Source organism: Ambystoma mexicanum, chromosome 3p (genome assembly GCF_040938575.1).
Source record: "Ambystoma mexicanum isolate Mex_15411 chromosome 3p, UKY_AmexF1_1, whole genome shotgun sequence".
Classification (NCBI taxonomy): domain Eukaryota; kingdom Metazoa; phylum Chordata; class Amphibia; order Caudata; family Ambystomatidae; genus Ambystoma; species Ambystoma mexicanum.
In genome coordinates this window covers 1,006,626,339-1,006,641,183 of record NC_090925.1, presented here as the reverse complement: position 1 = coordinate 1,006,641,183, position 14,845 = coordinate 1,006,626,339, and the positions used below count along the sequence as shown (strand labels likewise).

Here is a 14,845-nt window from a genome sequence, read left to right as displayed (position 1 = left end):
GCAGTCATGCACCACCACCACCACCGTGACACCCAGCATTCACCTGTGCCGCCAGTGTGAGCTTGAGTACATGCCATGGTTTCTAGTTTCCTTCAGGGTTCTCATTATGTGCAAATCATCACACATTGAAGAGTGACATGGAAGAGTGACATCCTTCCCAACTGCCAACATCCCACCCTATAAAGTAACATATGAAACCTATATGTGTATAGTAATTGAAGCATCTTCACAAACAATATGCAGCAACGCGTCCTACTACGATATGTGCTAATAGCTTAGATAACGGGAAGACCTCATTAAAATATAGTGGAAAACGTTAGCAAATTAAATAATACAAATAACTTCCTAATGCGGTATCCGATGCAAAATTGGCATCTACAATAAGAAAAGTCAAGTCAGTAAGTCCACGGCAACGATCAGTGATATCATTGCTCTTCTATTTAACCATCCACTCGTCCCGCATTCATCTCATTCATTTAACATCACCATGTCATCCATCCATTCATTCATTCTGCAGATATATATATATATATCATTTGGACTAACTGTACCCAGAGGATGTGTAGCATGATTTATGTAGACAATTATATCCCGTTCTTTTATGTAAGTCCAAGTCTATATGGTGCGCCCCGATGCGTGAGGGCTTTCGGCGCAATACAAATAAATAAATAAAATAAAATAAATTAAATTTAAAAACCTAGTAACATGTCATTTTGTTCTCCTCTCTTCCTGCATTCAGGATAGGGGAATAATTTAGGAATAGTACTTGTGCTGTAGATATTATTTTGTGTAAAATGAAAATATGTAAATTAAAAAAAAGAATCTGGAACAGTAGGATGCCTGACATGGGTGTCTTATATAAATATAAAATAAAGATAAATAGGTGAATTAATAGCACTCCATCTGCAAGATAGACCTTTTTATAGCATTGTTGATCAAACGTGTATGCTAATCGTTGGCTTTCTTTACACAATATAATTAAAATGCACTTTACATGTCCATGGCAAAATTAATTTGGAATACCCTTATCTGTGATGTAACGGCATAGGTAGCTAAACATTGATAGAAAATGACAGTCAAGCTAAATGTATTTATTTAGTTTCGAATTGAACAAAATCCTAAGGACGCGAGGCTCACTCCAGGAAGCAAGGGCTATCCAAGATCATATGCAAAACATGGAAATGAGGTATATTGGAGCAAGGAATGTGGGAATTTGCTGAACATATAGAAAATGGATCACTGATCCAGAACAAAGAAGCCTGCAAGATTTTCAAAATATAAGCAAGATATCAAAACTCTGCACTGGATCTTGTTGAAAAGGGGTAGATTCAGATTCACATTGCATTTTTCAGCCCACAATTGCATTTGCAGCTGAAACATATGCACAGGGTGCCTGCAACTAATTGCACCTGATTACAAAGAGTGTAGAAAGGGTGATTTGCAATGAGGCACAATGAAAAAATTCCGTGTGCCTCCAGACACAAACACTTTGCATACACAGAATTGTGCTTCTGGAAACGTGGTGATGTGCCAGCATTAAAAAAAAAAGAACACATCTTACTATAATAAAAGGCCAGATGTATGTTTGTTCCATGCAGTCATGTGCAGGAGAGACTGCCTGCTTTGCCTGTTGCCACCACTAGAGGGAGCTGTTGCCTTAGGATGTATAATGGTCCTACTTTGTTAAGTTCTTTGCCCAAACTCATATAGCTTCACCTGTTGTCACTGCTAGAGGGAGCTGTTGCACAGCAAAATATACCACATAATATATTAACACTATGACAATGTCTTTCTTTACAACTTTGGCCTGTCTACAGGAGCTGTTCAACTAGTCCAGATGTAAACAATACAACCTGATTCCCACCAAAAAAGTAACCTGCTCAGATAGTACCTTGCCCCTGGTCTGACCTTCAATGTAACACAGACAAATTAACATGCCAAAGTTTACTTTTGCATTTATTTTCCCTGAAAGTGATTCACTTTCCCCAAATATGACGCTTATTTTGGGTAAAAATGTTAACGAAAGATGTTGACTTCCGGGGACTTGTGTGTTTTTTTTTTATATCAATCAGGTCCATTTGCAGGTGCAATGTGCAGTAGGCACAAATTGCATGTGCTGCATGTGTGATTCATTTTGAAAAACTGTGTGTTATAATTTGCCGGTGGCCGCAGACACAATTTGAGCCTTCCGCACTTGTGCCCCAAATGGAATTCTTACACTTTAGGGTACGTTTGGGCAATAATCACACAGTGTGCGAATAAGAGGCTCCCATCAATCACAAAGGTCATCGTTACTATACACTGTGAACCTTCAGATTCATCACCACATCAGCCTACTTGCATGCCAGTTTATGACTCGGAATACTTTCAAACACTGTAACCATGCAAAAAAGAAATCCTACAATAAGAGCAAGGCTTAGACTACATTGATTGATTGATTAATATTTTATTTCTATCGCGCTCGTACATCATTAAAAGCGTGGATGCCGATTGTCATGGATGGCGTCAGTAACTCCCAGAATTCGAAAGATTATTCAATCAAGGGTGTTTATTTTCAAGATGGTGAAAGGTATGGGTTTTATCCTGATTAGAGTGTGGGAACGGTATCCTAATGGGCTCCCCTCTCTCAACTTCCAGTGGGCTCCATCCGCCTGAACCCAAGCATCCCTGCACCCAAGGTTTTCAAACTAGCGAAAAGTGGCACCTACTGCTTAAGGCTACCTATATGTGAGGGTCTAAAGTCACAAAGCCTGATCAATCTGGCTCCCTCTGGGGATTTTCATGGGGTGCCCTAACCAAACCTCCTCCCAGGTTTCTCAGCGGTAAGTGATTGTTCTACACTGAAAATGTCAGCCACTCTGGTTCACTCTCTTAGGCGCTCCCTCCCTCTCTCCTCTCTCTGATCTTATTACTCCCTCTCTTCTACTGTGTCTCTCTCCCCTCGCCCCTTCTCCCGTCCTGTCTCACTCCCTCCGGTCATCTTCCTGGTCTCTCTCTTCTGTTCCTCTCATGTTAACTCTCTCTCTCTCTCTGTTCTTCTTTCCTCACCTCTCTCCTTTCCCATCTGTTCACCCTGCTCTTCTCCACTTGCTTCTCCGCTCTCCACTCGCCTCCCACTCACATCTATACTCTACTATTCTCTCCCCTCCTATTTCCTCTCTTTTATACTCTTTTCCCCTCTCCACTCTACTCTCTTGTCCCCTCTCTACTCGTCTCTCTCCTCTCCCCTCTGTTCTCATACACTCCTTTCACTCTCTCTGTGACTCCTCTTGCTCTCACTCAATCACCCTCAACTCTATATCCATCCCTTTTCACAGGGGCTACCAAACACAAACTCACAGCCTCACTCTCCCAATCAGATACCAATGTTTCTCCATACCAACATCTCAACTGCAAATAGCTTCGACCCAATCTCTGCAACGCCCCGCTCAAACGTCCTTCCTCCACCTGGTCTCTCGATCTGCCTCTACTCCACTTAACCTCAAATGAACACCCTTCCCCCGTTCTGGCTTTAAATGGGTTTTTATACCCCTAACTTCCTACTCCTTTCTCACACCCCCCTTTCAATTGATTAGCCTACTCATCTGACTCTTCTACAAATCTGGGCTTATTCGTCCCCTCGGTGTTGGGCCAACGCAACTGGAGGTTTTAAAACCCCATCTAGCCTTTTCCCTTTTCGTGCTTATCAATTGATTCAGTCTTTCTGGTGTGGGGCTCGGTTGCTGGGATTCGATAATGGAGACGCTGTGAGTCCCCTTTTGTTGTTTGGAGTTGCAGTTTTATCTGCGCTTCTGTTCAGGAATCACTCACAAAGCTGGCAGTTCCATTCTGCAGGAAGCAGTGCCATTCAGTGGCTGTAAGGCCTTCTGGGGCTGGTAGTCCTGTAATGAAACACAAAGAATTATGGGCACAATATTGTTTGTCAGGTATTGGATGATCAACACGGGTAACCCTTCCAAAAAGCATGGCAAAAGTAGGGAAGGTAGTGACTGAGGCACTCCCCACTCCCTCATGCCACCTGTGTGGTAGGATTGGCTCTGGTGAAAACCCTGCCCCAGGTTGTAAGGGGTCATGCCCCCCCTGACAGGGTCATGACCCTGACCCTTTCACACCATGAATGCTATGGCTATAGCCACAACACACTTCAGAATGTAATGTTTTTGAGGAACTACCCCGCAAAACACTTTAACTTGCTATTCAAGACTTTTAGCACAATATTTAATAAAGTTCTCATTCCAACATGCCTACTCAAAAGTGCCTTAGCTGGGCCCTACTATTACATGATGCCTCCTAAAGTACATTAACCCCTCAAGAGACACTGGGCATCATTACACGGTAGGCCGTAACCATGGTGCTATTAGCGCCATGTTTGCCACCGGTACCGTACCGAGTCCGTCATGGTGAATGGCGGAATTACCGCCACATTCCAAGGTGTGTGGGGGCGGTAATTCCCCATTCACCATGGCACTTCCCCATTCCCATTTGAGCCCCATAGGGCTCAATGGGAATGGGGAAGGCGGCAATTACGGTACCGCAAATTGCGGTACTGTAATTGCCTCCAAGGTCCCTTTGCGGGCCCGTTCCTTAATGGCTGGTAGTCGAGTCCCGCAAAGGGACCTCGTAGTAAGGCGGTAAGGGTTTACCGGTACCCTTACCGGTAACGGTAAACCCTTACCGCATTCCGTGTAACGGTAAACCCTTGCCGCATTCCGTGGTTTTACCAGCCGTTAAAGTAGGGTGCCGCAAAGGGACCTTGGTGCTAATTACGGTACCGCAATTTGCGGTACCGTAATTAGCGCCTTCCTCATTCCCATTATGCCCTATGGGGGCAAAAATGGGAATGGGGAAGTGCCTTGGTGAATGGGGAATTAATGCGCCCGCTCACCTTGGAGTAGGGCGGTAATTCCGCCATCCACCAAGGTGGACACGGTAAAATACCGGCGGCAACCATGGCGCTAATAGCACCATGGTTACCGCCTACCGTGTAATGAGGCCCAAAGACTTCAAACTGGCCATTCAGAACGTGCAGAGAGGCTGGTAGAGCGAATTGGGAGAAATTAACAAACTTTAAAAACTTTCTTTGGAAAGAGAGCACAATAGTTGGACTGAGCAAAGCCCTAGGATACAGGCCATTGCTATGGTCTATATTTTAGTTAAGTTTTTCTAAATGGTAGTTCCAGATAGTAAGTAGGGTTTGGACTGAGAACTATTTCTTTGGGACACATTATGGACACCATTAGTGTAGTTTGATAGGTAGGACATTCTCCCTAATAGTGGTAGGGCTAGATAGGCTTTTTTCTAATTATTTAAATAACACCCTTGAATACGGCACATCTTAGTCCGATTCCTTCTTCTGGTTCACTGCGGTAGCTTGAAGAGTGACACTGTATTTCTAATCTAGGTATAATGGAGGGCTACAAAATGAAGCTGGGTATATTGGGATGTTATCAAAACAATATTCCATCATGCGGGGGAGCTCATCTATATAATCAACTAGCAATCAGCGAGTGCCCCAAACAATCAGATTTCTGGAACAGCAGGCTGTGTGCCAGGATTCAAGCCCATGACCCAAGTAAGCTATTGGCCATCGTCTTCCACTCACCTCCTCATATCTGCCCATTTGAAAAAGGTCAAACTTACTTGTTTGACTTTGCTTACCTGCCAGTACTCCCTTTCTGTGGCTTTTTCACCTCCTCTTCTCAGCTGCTCTGATGAAAAAAAGAGACTCTTTGTAGACTTGCATTCACTTTTTTTCATGGGGGCCATCTTCGTAGATTTGATCCCTTGATAAACAGGTTTCTACTGGCTGTGCAAACGTCTTTACAAAAAACAAAAATCTGTTACCACTCCAGAGGTTTTGCCAGGGTGCTAATCTTGATAATGATGAAGGAGCTGGGCCTACCAAAGTTAATGACAAAGCTGCCCTTGATAATGGCACTAGCTCCACTTGGGCCTTTACCTCGAGATGGTGGGATGGTACAACCTACCTCCTTGATTATTATACCCAAAATCAAGTATCTCTGTATAAGGTTATGGTTACACCTTCTTATGCAGTAAAGTGAATTTTCAATTTATTATATGAAATAGAATATAAGATCTCACTCTAGAGAAAGCTCCAGTGCCACCAGTATCTACTTGAATATGATACGGTGCACCTGATGCTCTCTGTCCTCTCCCCAGTTGGCAAATGAAGAGTTAGCAGTGATCCGTTCTTTTTTTCTTAACAGGACTCCGAGGGCATTGACATCATGCTGGGTGTCTGCGCAAATGGACTCTTGATCTATCGGGATCGGCTAAGGATAAACCGATTCGCATGGCCCAAGATCCTCAAGATATCCTACAAGCGAAGCAACTTCTACATTAAGATTCGTCCTGGAGAGGTGGGTACACCAAAAGATGGTATGAGCTACCAAACGCGTGTGTTGGGGATAGTGGGCAGGGGAAGAGGACCAGAGGCTTCCCTCTGTCTAATGGGAGGGTCAGAAGAGTGCATTCACAATGATGAAAATGTGGTGCAACAGTTAATTTCACATGATGGGGAGGTGTTTGAAGAGCACATTATGTGTGATGGGGAGGTGCTGGAACATTGCATTCTCTACTATTGGAAGTCGTTGGAACAGTGTATTCTCCTTGATGTGGAGGTTTTGGGAGAGTATATTCTTTATGATGGGGAGCAGATGAAACTTTGTATTCTCTACTATTGGAAGATATCGGAACAGTGCATTGTGCCATAAGCGCACACGAATATCGAGATTTGTCTAATGGCAAGATGAATAATTCACTTTGAGAAACAGGGGCAGGAGAAGAAGACTTGTTGGACAAGTACATTGTTGTGAATATGCTCTCCCCAAAACAAAGGACATGATAGTGGACACACCCCTATGGTAACAGGGAAAATCTGTTCTGGGAAACTCCACCCTCTCACCAAATAAGCTGACATTGGTGTCGTGTAACGGTGCTCGGTTGTGAGTCAGCTCAAAAGGAGGTAGGAGATTGAACTTCTGACTTTCCCTACCTTAAAACCTCCCTTTTCTTTCTCCTAGTATGAACAATTTGAGAGTACCATTGGTTTCAAACTCCCCAACCACCGGGCGTCCAAAAGGCTCTGGAAGGTTTGCATAGAACACCACACCTTTTTCAGGTAAGAGGAGGACCTGGCATGTGGTAAGCGCAGAAGATGCCGTATCAATATTGTTTGCAAAGTTTTCATAACATTGTATTGAGTTTCAGTGTGTTGCTCCCTATATAAACTGCACACGAGAGTATTACATCTCAAAGTTGTAGTGTCACCTGGCTGCCTATTGCACTACTCGCAATGACCTTGTTGCAACTCACACGTCACACAAGTGGTCCGGAATTCAACACTGATCAACAGGGTTGCTGTTTTCACAAAATTACATAAGCCTTCAGCACTTTGCCTTCAGGATCTCCATTTCGTTTGCTGCCCAAGCAAGTGTGATGCCAGTGAAGCCAGGGTTACAAGCACTGCCAGCTGCGGGCGAGGAGCTGCTTGCACCGTGCAGTCTCACTGGCACCATTCCAACAAAAATGCTGTTTTTAAGTGTTGTTTAATTGCTGCCAGTCCGTGTAATATTACCTGTTTACACACATGCTTTGCTGGTTCGCCCATTGCTCTCACTGCCCCTTCCTTGATGTGACCAGGTATTAATACCCATCAGTACAGTAATATTCATACTCAAGTTGAGCAACTGTATATTACTTCATCAATACAGTAATATGTGCGCTCGAGTTGAGCAACTAGGCATTACTACATCAAAACAGCAGACAATATTCGGATATTATGTTGTTGTCACCAGCAACCCATCCCAAAAAAGGATTTTAATCGCAAATCACTTTTCACTTTTTGGATGCAGACATCAGTGCTAGAATTGTAAAAAATGTACTTGGGAGCCTTCTCCACCTTGGCGGGGCATGGTTGTGTCAAGGAGTGGGCTGGGCCGAGGAACGTGGCCCCAGGCCAGGTCACGCAACTTTTCATAGAACCCAAGCCTGACGATTTGCATAAAAGCAATGAGCATCATGGGAACCTAAGAATGCCCACAATTTTACATTTGAAACATGTCTGATAGTGGATCATCAAGAAACCCTGGAAGTTGGACTCTGCTCTTTTCATTGGTCACAATACTCAACCTAACAAATAAAAAGTCTGTAAATTGCAAGCCATATGTTGCAACTATGACAGCTGCTAAACAGTATGTGAGGTTTTGGCTGTTTTTGCATTCAGTCTCCCTCTCTGAGTCTTATGGGCTGCTTTGTGTGGAAGAGCTCGGCTTGAGGACATATCTGGGAGTGTTTGGGGTTAGTCTATAGCCTACGGCTCCGCTCCGTCTTGTTTCAACCCATTTCCTACCGTGGCTGCAGTGTAATGAAAACCGATGCACCCAAGCATGTGATTTCACATAGCGCTTATGGGGTAACCTCAGAATTTGGGACTCCCTAATGTACTTTATGGGATCATCTTGAAGCGGCATTGATTGAATACAGAGCGTTCTCATGCCCAAACATTTGAACTCGTTAATAATTTGAAACTTAGATTATGAAATGAATGATGGTTTTTGAGAGTTTGACGCCATTGAATTCCATGTTTTGGAAGAATGCTTCTGCGCTTTTTACCTGTTGAATTCTGGGCCCTTGCACATTTAAATCCAGCAATGTCTGGGAGCCAGCCTTGTGCTTTTTTCTGAGAGAGAATCATTACGACAACTCTTGCAGCACTGCATATGTCATGGTGCACATTGAGTTGTTCTAAAACACATTAATCTAGGTGGTTCCTGGGTTCCAATATGGCTTTCACCTCCTAGTCAGGGGGCGGTCACGGCCAGTAACGGTCCGCCAGCCTGAACCACGGTAGGCCCGAGTGAAGCAAGGGCATCGGCTCGGACTGTGGGCCATTACCGGCCATGTCCGCACCCCTGCAGTGGGAGTGAAAGCCATTTGTACCCCAGGATTTAACCGTGTGTGAAGGTTTTTTTTTTTTCTTTTTTCCATCAGGACGTGAGCTCAGTGCGGAGTGTGCACTTTCATCTCCTGAGGAAAAGAAAAGTGAATTAATGGCAACCGCTATTACAATGGAAGAGGGTTTAGGTCTCTTTTCGGACGACGGCAGCCATAAAAAAAAAGGAAAAAAATGGCAGCCACCATTTGAAAAGGGATCTAGTCCCCTTTAATGGCAGCGGTCATTTATTTACTTTTTTTTTCTTTTCCTCTGGAGATGAGCTTGCACACTCCACGCTGAACTCTAGCTGATGCTAATTTAGGAGCTTGTTTTGTGTCAAGTGGATGTCCTATGGCCCACATGTGGTGATCTTTAATGTGATGATTAGTTTCGTATACAGAGACTTGCTGTAATCTGTTGGTACCCAGCCTACTTATTGGTTCAGCCCACAGGCAATGAAAGCAGATGGTTACATGCAAAGATTCACACTGGAGCAAACAAGGAGATGCCCCCGAGTGTCGCTTATTTTCATCTGCAGCCGCACACCTGATTCATAAACCCTAACACCAGAGCAAACCTGGTGTTGCTCGCAGCACCTTTGATATGCCTTTGAGCAAATCTTTGTGAATAGAATTTGCACGTAATCAGCCCACGAGATGCTCCAGGCACCTCCAGGATTTGCTCCAGTTTTAGAATTAGTGATTTAGGTATAAGATTGCAGATGCAAATCTGAGATGCTCAGAAGTATCCCAGCATTAGTTCCATTGCACACATTTATGAATCAGGCCTATAGTGTTAGGATGCTGCATAAAGGCCCGTTTCTACAGTATTTCTGAAAAGTGACAAGGCATTTCAAAATGAATGTATTTCAAATGGATAGGTACATTTCTGTAAAGTGCAAGCAGTGTAGGACATCCACAAGGCTGAAGCAATGTGGGAACAAAAAACATTGAAATTGTCTCCGCGTCTTCCCACCTATCTCACACTTGTGCAAGGTACCTCTCAGACATGACAGCGCATAACCTCAGGAACCTGCAAGACATTCATCACATCCAGAAGTTCTAAACATGATCACAGAAATCTATTTGACTTCATACATTGCTGTGTCCTTCCAGAGCGAACACTTTATTTGCCATTGCATGTTAGACGTGAAGGGAAGGTTGTGGTGATACTAACATATGTGTCCCTACATGAGCAAGTCTTGGTATTTATATTTGTGGGTGACAATATTTTTCCCTCAAAACTATTGCTTCCCCCACAATTGTCATTAATGAATACAATGTTTCTTCTTTGTTATTTTTTTTTCTTCACATTTTCTCTCGTCCCTCTTTTATTCTAAATGTCATGGCACACTAGGAAAGAGAGCTGAGGACACAGAAGAGGAATTCGTTTTTAAACAGTTGCTAGAGTTTAGTATCGCTTAATATCATAGCACTGAATCAGTTGTTTTTCATTCTGTATTGAATCTGAGTGAATCCTTTTTTTATTACCCTAAAGAATAATTGATCATAATGCAACTTTGTAAAGTCAGGTTGATAGTTCTGAAAGATAACTATGTGCTGATAATCATTAATACATTGTTTAGATCTAAATATCACCACCAGTACATTTGGTGTATCTACTCTTGAGTCAGTAAATATGGTACATGTCAGTAGTTTTTTATGATAGACTGTTATTCATTGATTTACTGAGCTTTAATCAAGTCTATTCAAAAAGGACGAGCATACTCCTCCTTAGCACTTAAGCCTATAATTATGGGCTTCCGGGGCATTACCTGACTCAGTAATGCCCCCGCGGCTTGGGGCGTATTGCTTAATTATGATCTTTGCAGAAGACAGTTGCTATTCTCCAAGCCTCAATCGGTGATTCGTTCAGTTTTGAAAACAAAGAATCACATGAGTGGAGGCTGAGCAGTAAAAGGAATTTCTTTGAGATTCTGAGTAAACCTCATGCATCCCTGGTGGGTGGGTCCTATGTGTGGGATAGAGCCGCATGAGTCAGAAGACACAATATAGAAAAGGATAAGAGAGAAACTGCAAATTAATTTAACAATTCAGTCTACAATTACCTCTTTTACTATTTCCTCCTGGTCCTTTTGCTTGCCTCTTCAGACTGGTTTCTCCTGAGCCTCCACCCAAAGGCTTCCTGGTGATGGGATCCAAGTTTCGGTACAGTGGCAGGACGCAGGCGCAGACGAAGGAGGCGAGTGCCCTCATCGACCGCCCTGCTCCCTTCTTTGAGCGCTCCTCCAGCAAACGATACACCATGTCACGCAGTCTGGATGGAGGTAGGCACAGCACAGGTGCAGACAAGCTGAGTGGCTTCATGGATGGAGTGCAATAGGGCTGTGCTAAGTCATTTGGTAGCTGAAAAAGTCATAGGCAGCCTATGCGTCCTTAATGTGAAGGTATCTGCTGTGATTTTGTCTAATAACTTCTGTCATACTTATACAAACTGCACCTTTCCTTATATCTCAAATATTTTTCAAAATCGCCATTTAAATGGATGCAATGAATAGAGCAGTGCTTAGGCGTATAATGTTGCTTAAAATGTCTGATGTGTTGTGTGTAGAATATATTCTACACATTTGGTGTTGTAGGCTACTGGCCTTTAAGCAGAGCCGAAAGCAAAAGGCAGGAAGAGGGAGGAGGAGAAAGGGGCGGAGCCGTTGAAACAGCAGTTAGCAGTTGTAAGAGTTTGAAGGAGGTACTAAAGGGAAGGAGCTCCCTATGATCCGGCGTCGCGTCTCGCAACATTTACCAGTGGCCATTAGCTATCAGCGTCTGTCCAAACCTTGGTTGTTTTTCTATGGAGCCTGAAAGTGAAAGATCTGCATTTTTCATTCAATTGTGCACATGCATCCCATGGCGTGTACAGTCAACTGGCCGAAGCTGCATAAATTATACTTTCTGTGCCTCCCTGAGCCCGTACAAAAGATGCAAATGGAAAATACTACTTTCCTTCAAAATCACAAACAATCCCTAGGTCTGAGAAACAGACAAAAGCGAGGTTTGAGCTTTTGAAAAAAGCGAAGATAAAGCACTGCAGGCTGTGACCTTGTGGCTACTAGACTAGCATGCAAGTTCCAGAAAGAGAGAGGACAACCGGGGGCAAAGTGGCAATGCAGAATGTCAGACTTAACATATACAGTGAGGTGGTTGCTTATGAACATGTGCCTGCACTCCAGCAGCCTGGGAGTTCGCCTGTCAATCAAAGCAGAGGTGGGACAGGCATATACGATTATTCTTGTAAAGGGCCTCGTTTATGAGAATGGACTCTATAAATTCAAACTGTGCTAATTTCAGATTTTCTTTACCCGAAAAATGTATGTAAAATAGCGAGCTTTTAGCCCATTTATAATTAGCAAAAGCTATATTTTGGCTAATTGCCACTGGTGGTACAGGTAGGTAGCATTAGTGATTTAGAAATATCATCGCCTGTGGAGAAGGTGGCAGCCACTTTCACCGAAATGCGTCATTCTGGCACAGGCAATCCACTTAATTAACTCTGCCACTGCACTTTAGTAAAGCTGAGGGAGTCTGCTTCATACACCCCTGACCCTTCACACCTGCATTTATTCCATCATGTGTTCAAGGGCATGATGTTCGAATGGGAGAGAATGTGTTGAAATGTTGAGGCTGGCAATTTAGGAGATGAGTCACGCCGCGTTCAAATGTGTTACACTAGTGATGATGCGAATGATTGAGGCTCCATTATAGTGCATGGGAGCAGTCATGTATTTATTTTTTATTTATTTGTTGGGCATGTGTAAGGCGCTTGTACATCAGGAAAATTGTATTTCAAAGTGCCTGTATAAATGAATGACACACTGCCCTGGTGAAAAATAAGGCTGGCTATGTTGTAGGTAGTAAATGATACTCTCTTGCAATAGATGTCTTGCAGTTTGATAATGTACATTTAAGAACATGATTCAAGCATTGTGGGAGTGAGCGATGCTCGTGCTATGTATAGATCATATCTTGCTACATTGGGTGAGACGCCATTGCAATGGAAGATGGTGCAACAATGAGTGAACGCCCCATTGCTCTGTTGAGGCCACTGGTGTGGTCATGAATGCTGCTCCAGGGCTTGTATGTAGCGACAATGATTAATAATTACACGAGATTTTAACAAAGTTGAGGGCATCACTGTATTGAGTAGAATGGATGAAATATTCGAGGGTGTGATTCCTGGAATGAGTGCAACTCACTCGATATGCTGGACAGTAGCAATGTGAAAATGAACCAGGCTCAGTGTACCGATTTGACAATGAGTGATATACAACTGATATTTAGCGTCTAGATGCCTTTGGGCCTTAGTTTTGTGCTTTATACATTTTCAAATAAATAATAATATTTAAAAGAATGGTGACATGGGCCTGCGGAATGCTTGCATTGTTTAAGATCCATGGTGTCGCTGACTTAGTTGAGTCGTAGACTAGCACACAGGTATTATGCATGCCTCGTTCAAGTGTGTGAGGATAGGGGGTTGTGAGAGGGCGTTGCGTCAGAGTTTTGTGAAGCTGGTGGGGGTCAGTCTTGAAACTCTGAGAGGTCTCTGTCTGGGTTGTGTATCAGAGAGCTTGATCCATACCTTCCCATCTTTGCAGAATTCTCCCGGCCGACGTCCGTCAGCGAGAACCATGATGGCGGCCCTGACTCTGAGAAACGGGACAATGGAGACATGGAGATGGATGGCATGCGGAGCAAGTATGATGGCGATGACGAGGATGAGGTGACGACGCCCACAAAAATCAAGGATATGAAGGTGCGGATAAGGCGGCCCGGGAAAGGGGTAGGATGTTATTAGTTTAGCAGAAGAGCATGCTAGCCGGCCTTAGCCAATGACTGAATGAGAGGTAACAACAGAGGCATAGACAGGGCAGGGCCTGAGCTGGCAAGGCCCCCCCAAAATCTGTAAGTACCCACTCAGCAGCACTGTGTGGGCATTTACCGATGTTAATGTCATTGCAGCGGGCCAACTACATTAGCTTCAGGCCCCACTTAATAGACAATCCTGGCTACGCCTCTGGATAACAGCAGTATAGATGATTGTATGCCCTTGGCAAACCTTGCATCGGAGAGCACGGAGTCAGAAGATGTAGCACGATCCAAATGGGAAGCCCACCCCTCAGGCATATTAGTTGTTGCACTGGCATTTTATTTGCAGTCCATAGAATATCGATTGCGCCAGCAAAATAATAGTTCTAAACGCCACTCAGCCCCCACAGTCTCTTCTTCATCTCAAACTGAATGCACTAAAATGGCACAATCAAAACATACATTTCCATAGGTTTAGTAGAGAAAATATATCTATTTTTGTAAAGATATTTGCCATTGAATCCATCCCAGCAATCATTTTGCATTTCCCGTGCACCCGTCGTATTCCCCACTATGGGCATACATTGAAATTGCACAGAATTTTCTTTCTGTGTGCATAAAGCAGGGGATACATGGACACTTGGCACATTATACTCCAACCGCATATACGGCAACTGCATCGCTCCATAGAAACCGGTAGCGCAAGGGACGCAGTACAATGCAGGGGTTTTGTCTACAACTCTGTACTCAAATGGGATTTTACAACAACTATATAATTTCCGCTTTTGTTCCTAGTCTTTACTAATTCACACACCTTTTCTGAAGCTTGGTGTGTAAATTAGGCGTGGTGTAAATTCAAAGGCGAGTGATCCACAGAACCAAAGGTGTAGATTATATTACAAAGTTTCAAACTTCTTGCCATTAATGACAGAAAATTGTGAGATACAAAAGTGGACCATACAGAGGGATTTGTTTTAAATGAACACTTAATTTCACGGAAAGGACCACGGCTGCTGACACTTACATTTCCAAACTCTTCCCTGCGTAATTTTGATTGCTTTCTGTTAAG

General features: G+C 43.6%; 1 protein-coding gene across 12 annotated transcripts in view; it reads left to right on the top strand.

Moving 5' to 3' along the window:
- Window positions 1-14,845, top strand: part of EPB41L1 (erythrocyte membrane protein band 4.1 like 1) — a 694,213-nt gene that overhangs the window by 548,563 nt on the left and 130,805 nt on the right. For all 12 annotated transcript variants that reach the window (XM_069652319.1, XM_069652320.1, XM_069652316.1 and 9 more), the window contains 4 exons: window positions 6,228-6,380; window positions 7,044-7,141; window positions 11,068-11,243; window positions 13,566-13,723. In XM_069652319.1, the coding sequence (XP_069508420.1) occupies window positions 6,228-6,380; window positions 7,044-7,141; window positions 11,068-11,243; window positions 13,566-13,723 (585 nt within the window). The remainder of the gene's footprint in view (window positions 1-6,227; window positions 6,381-7,043; window positions 7,142-11,067; window positions 11,244-13,565; window positions 13,724-14,845) is intronic.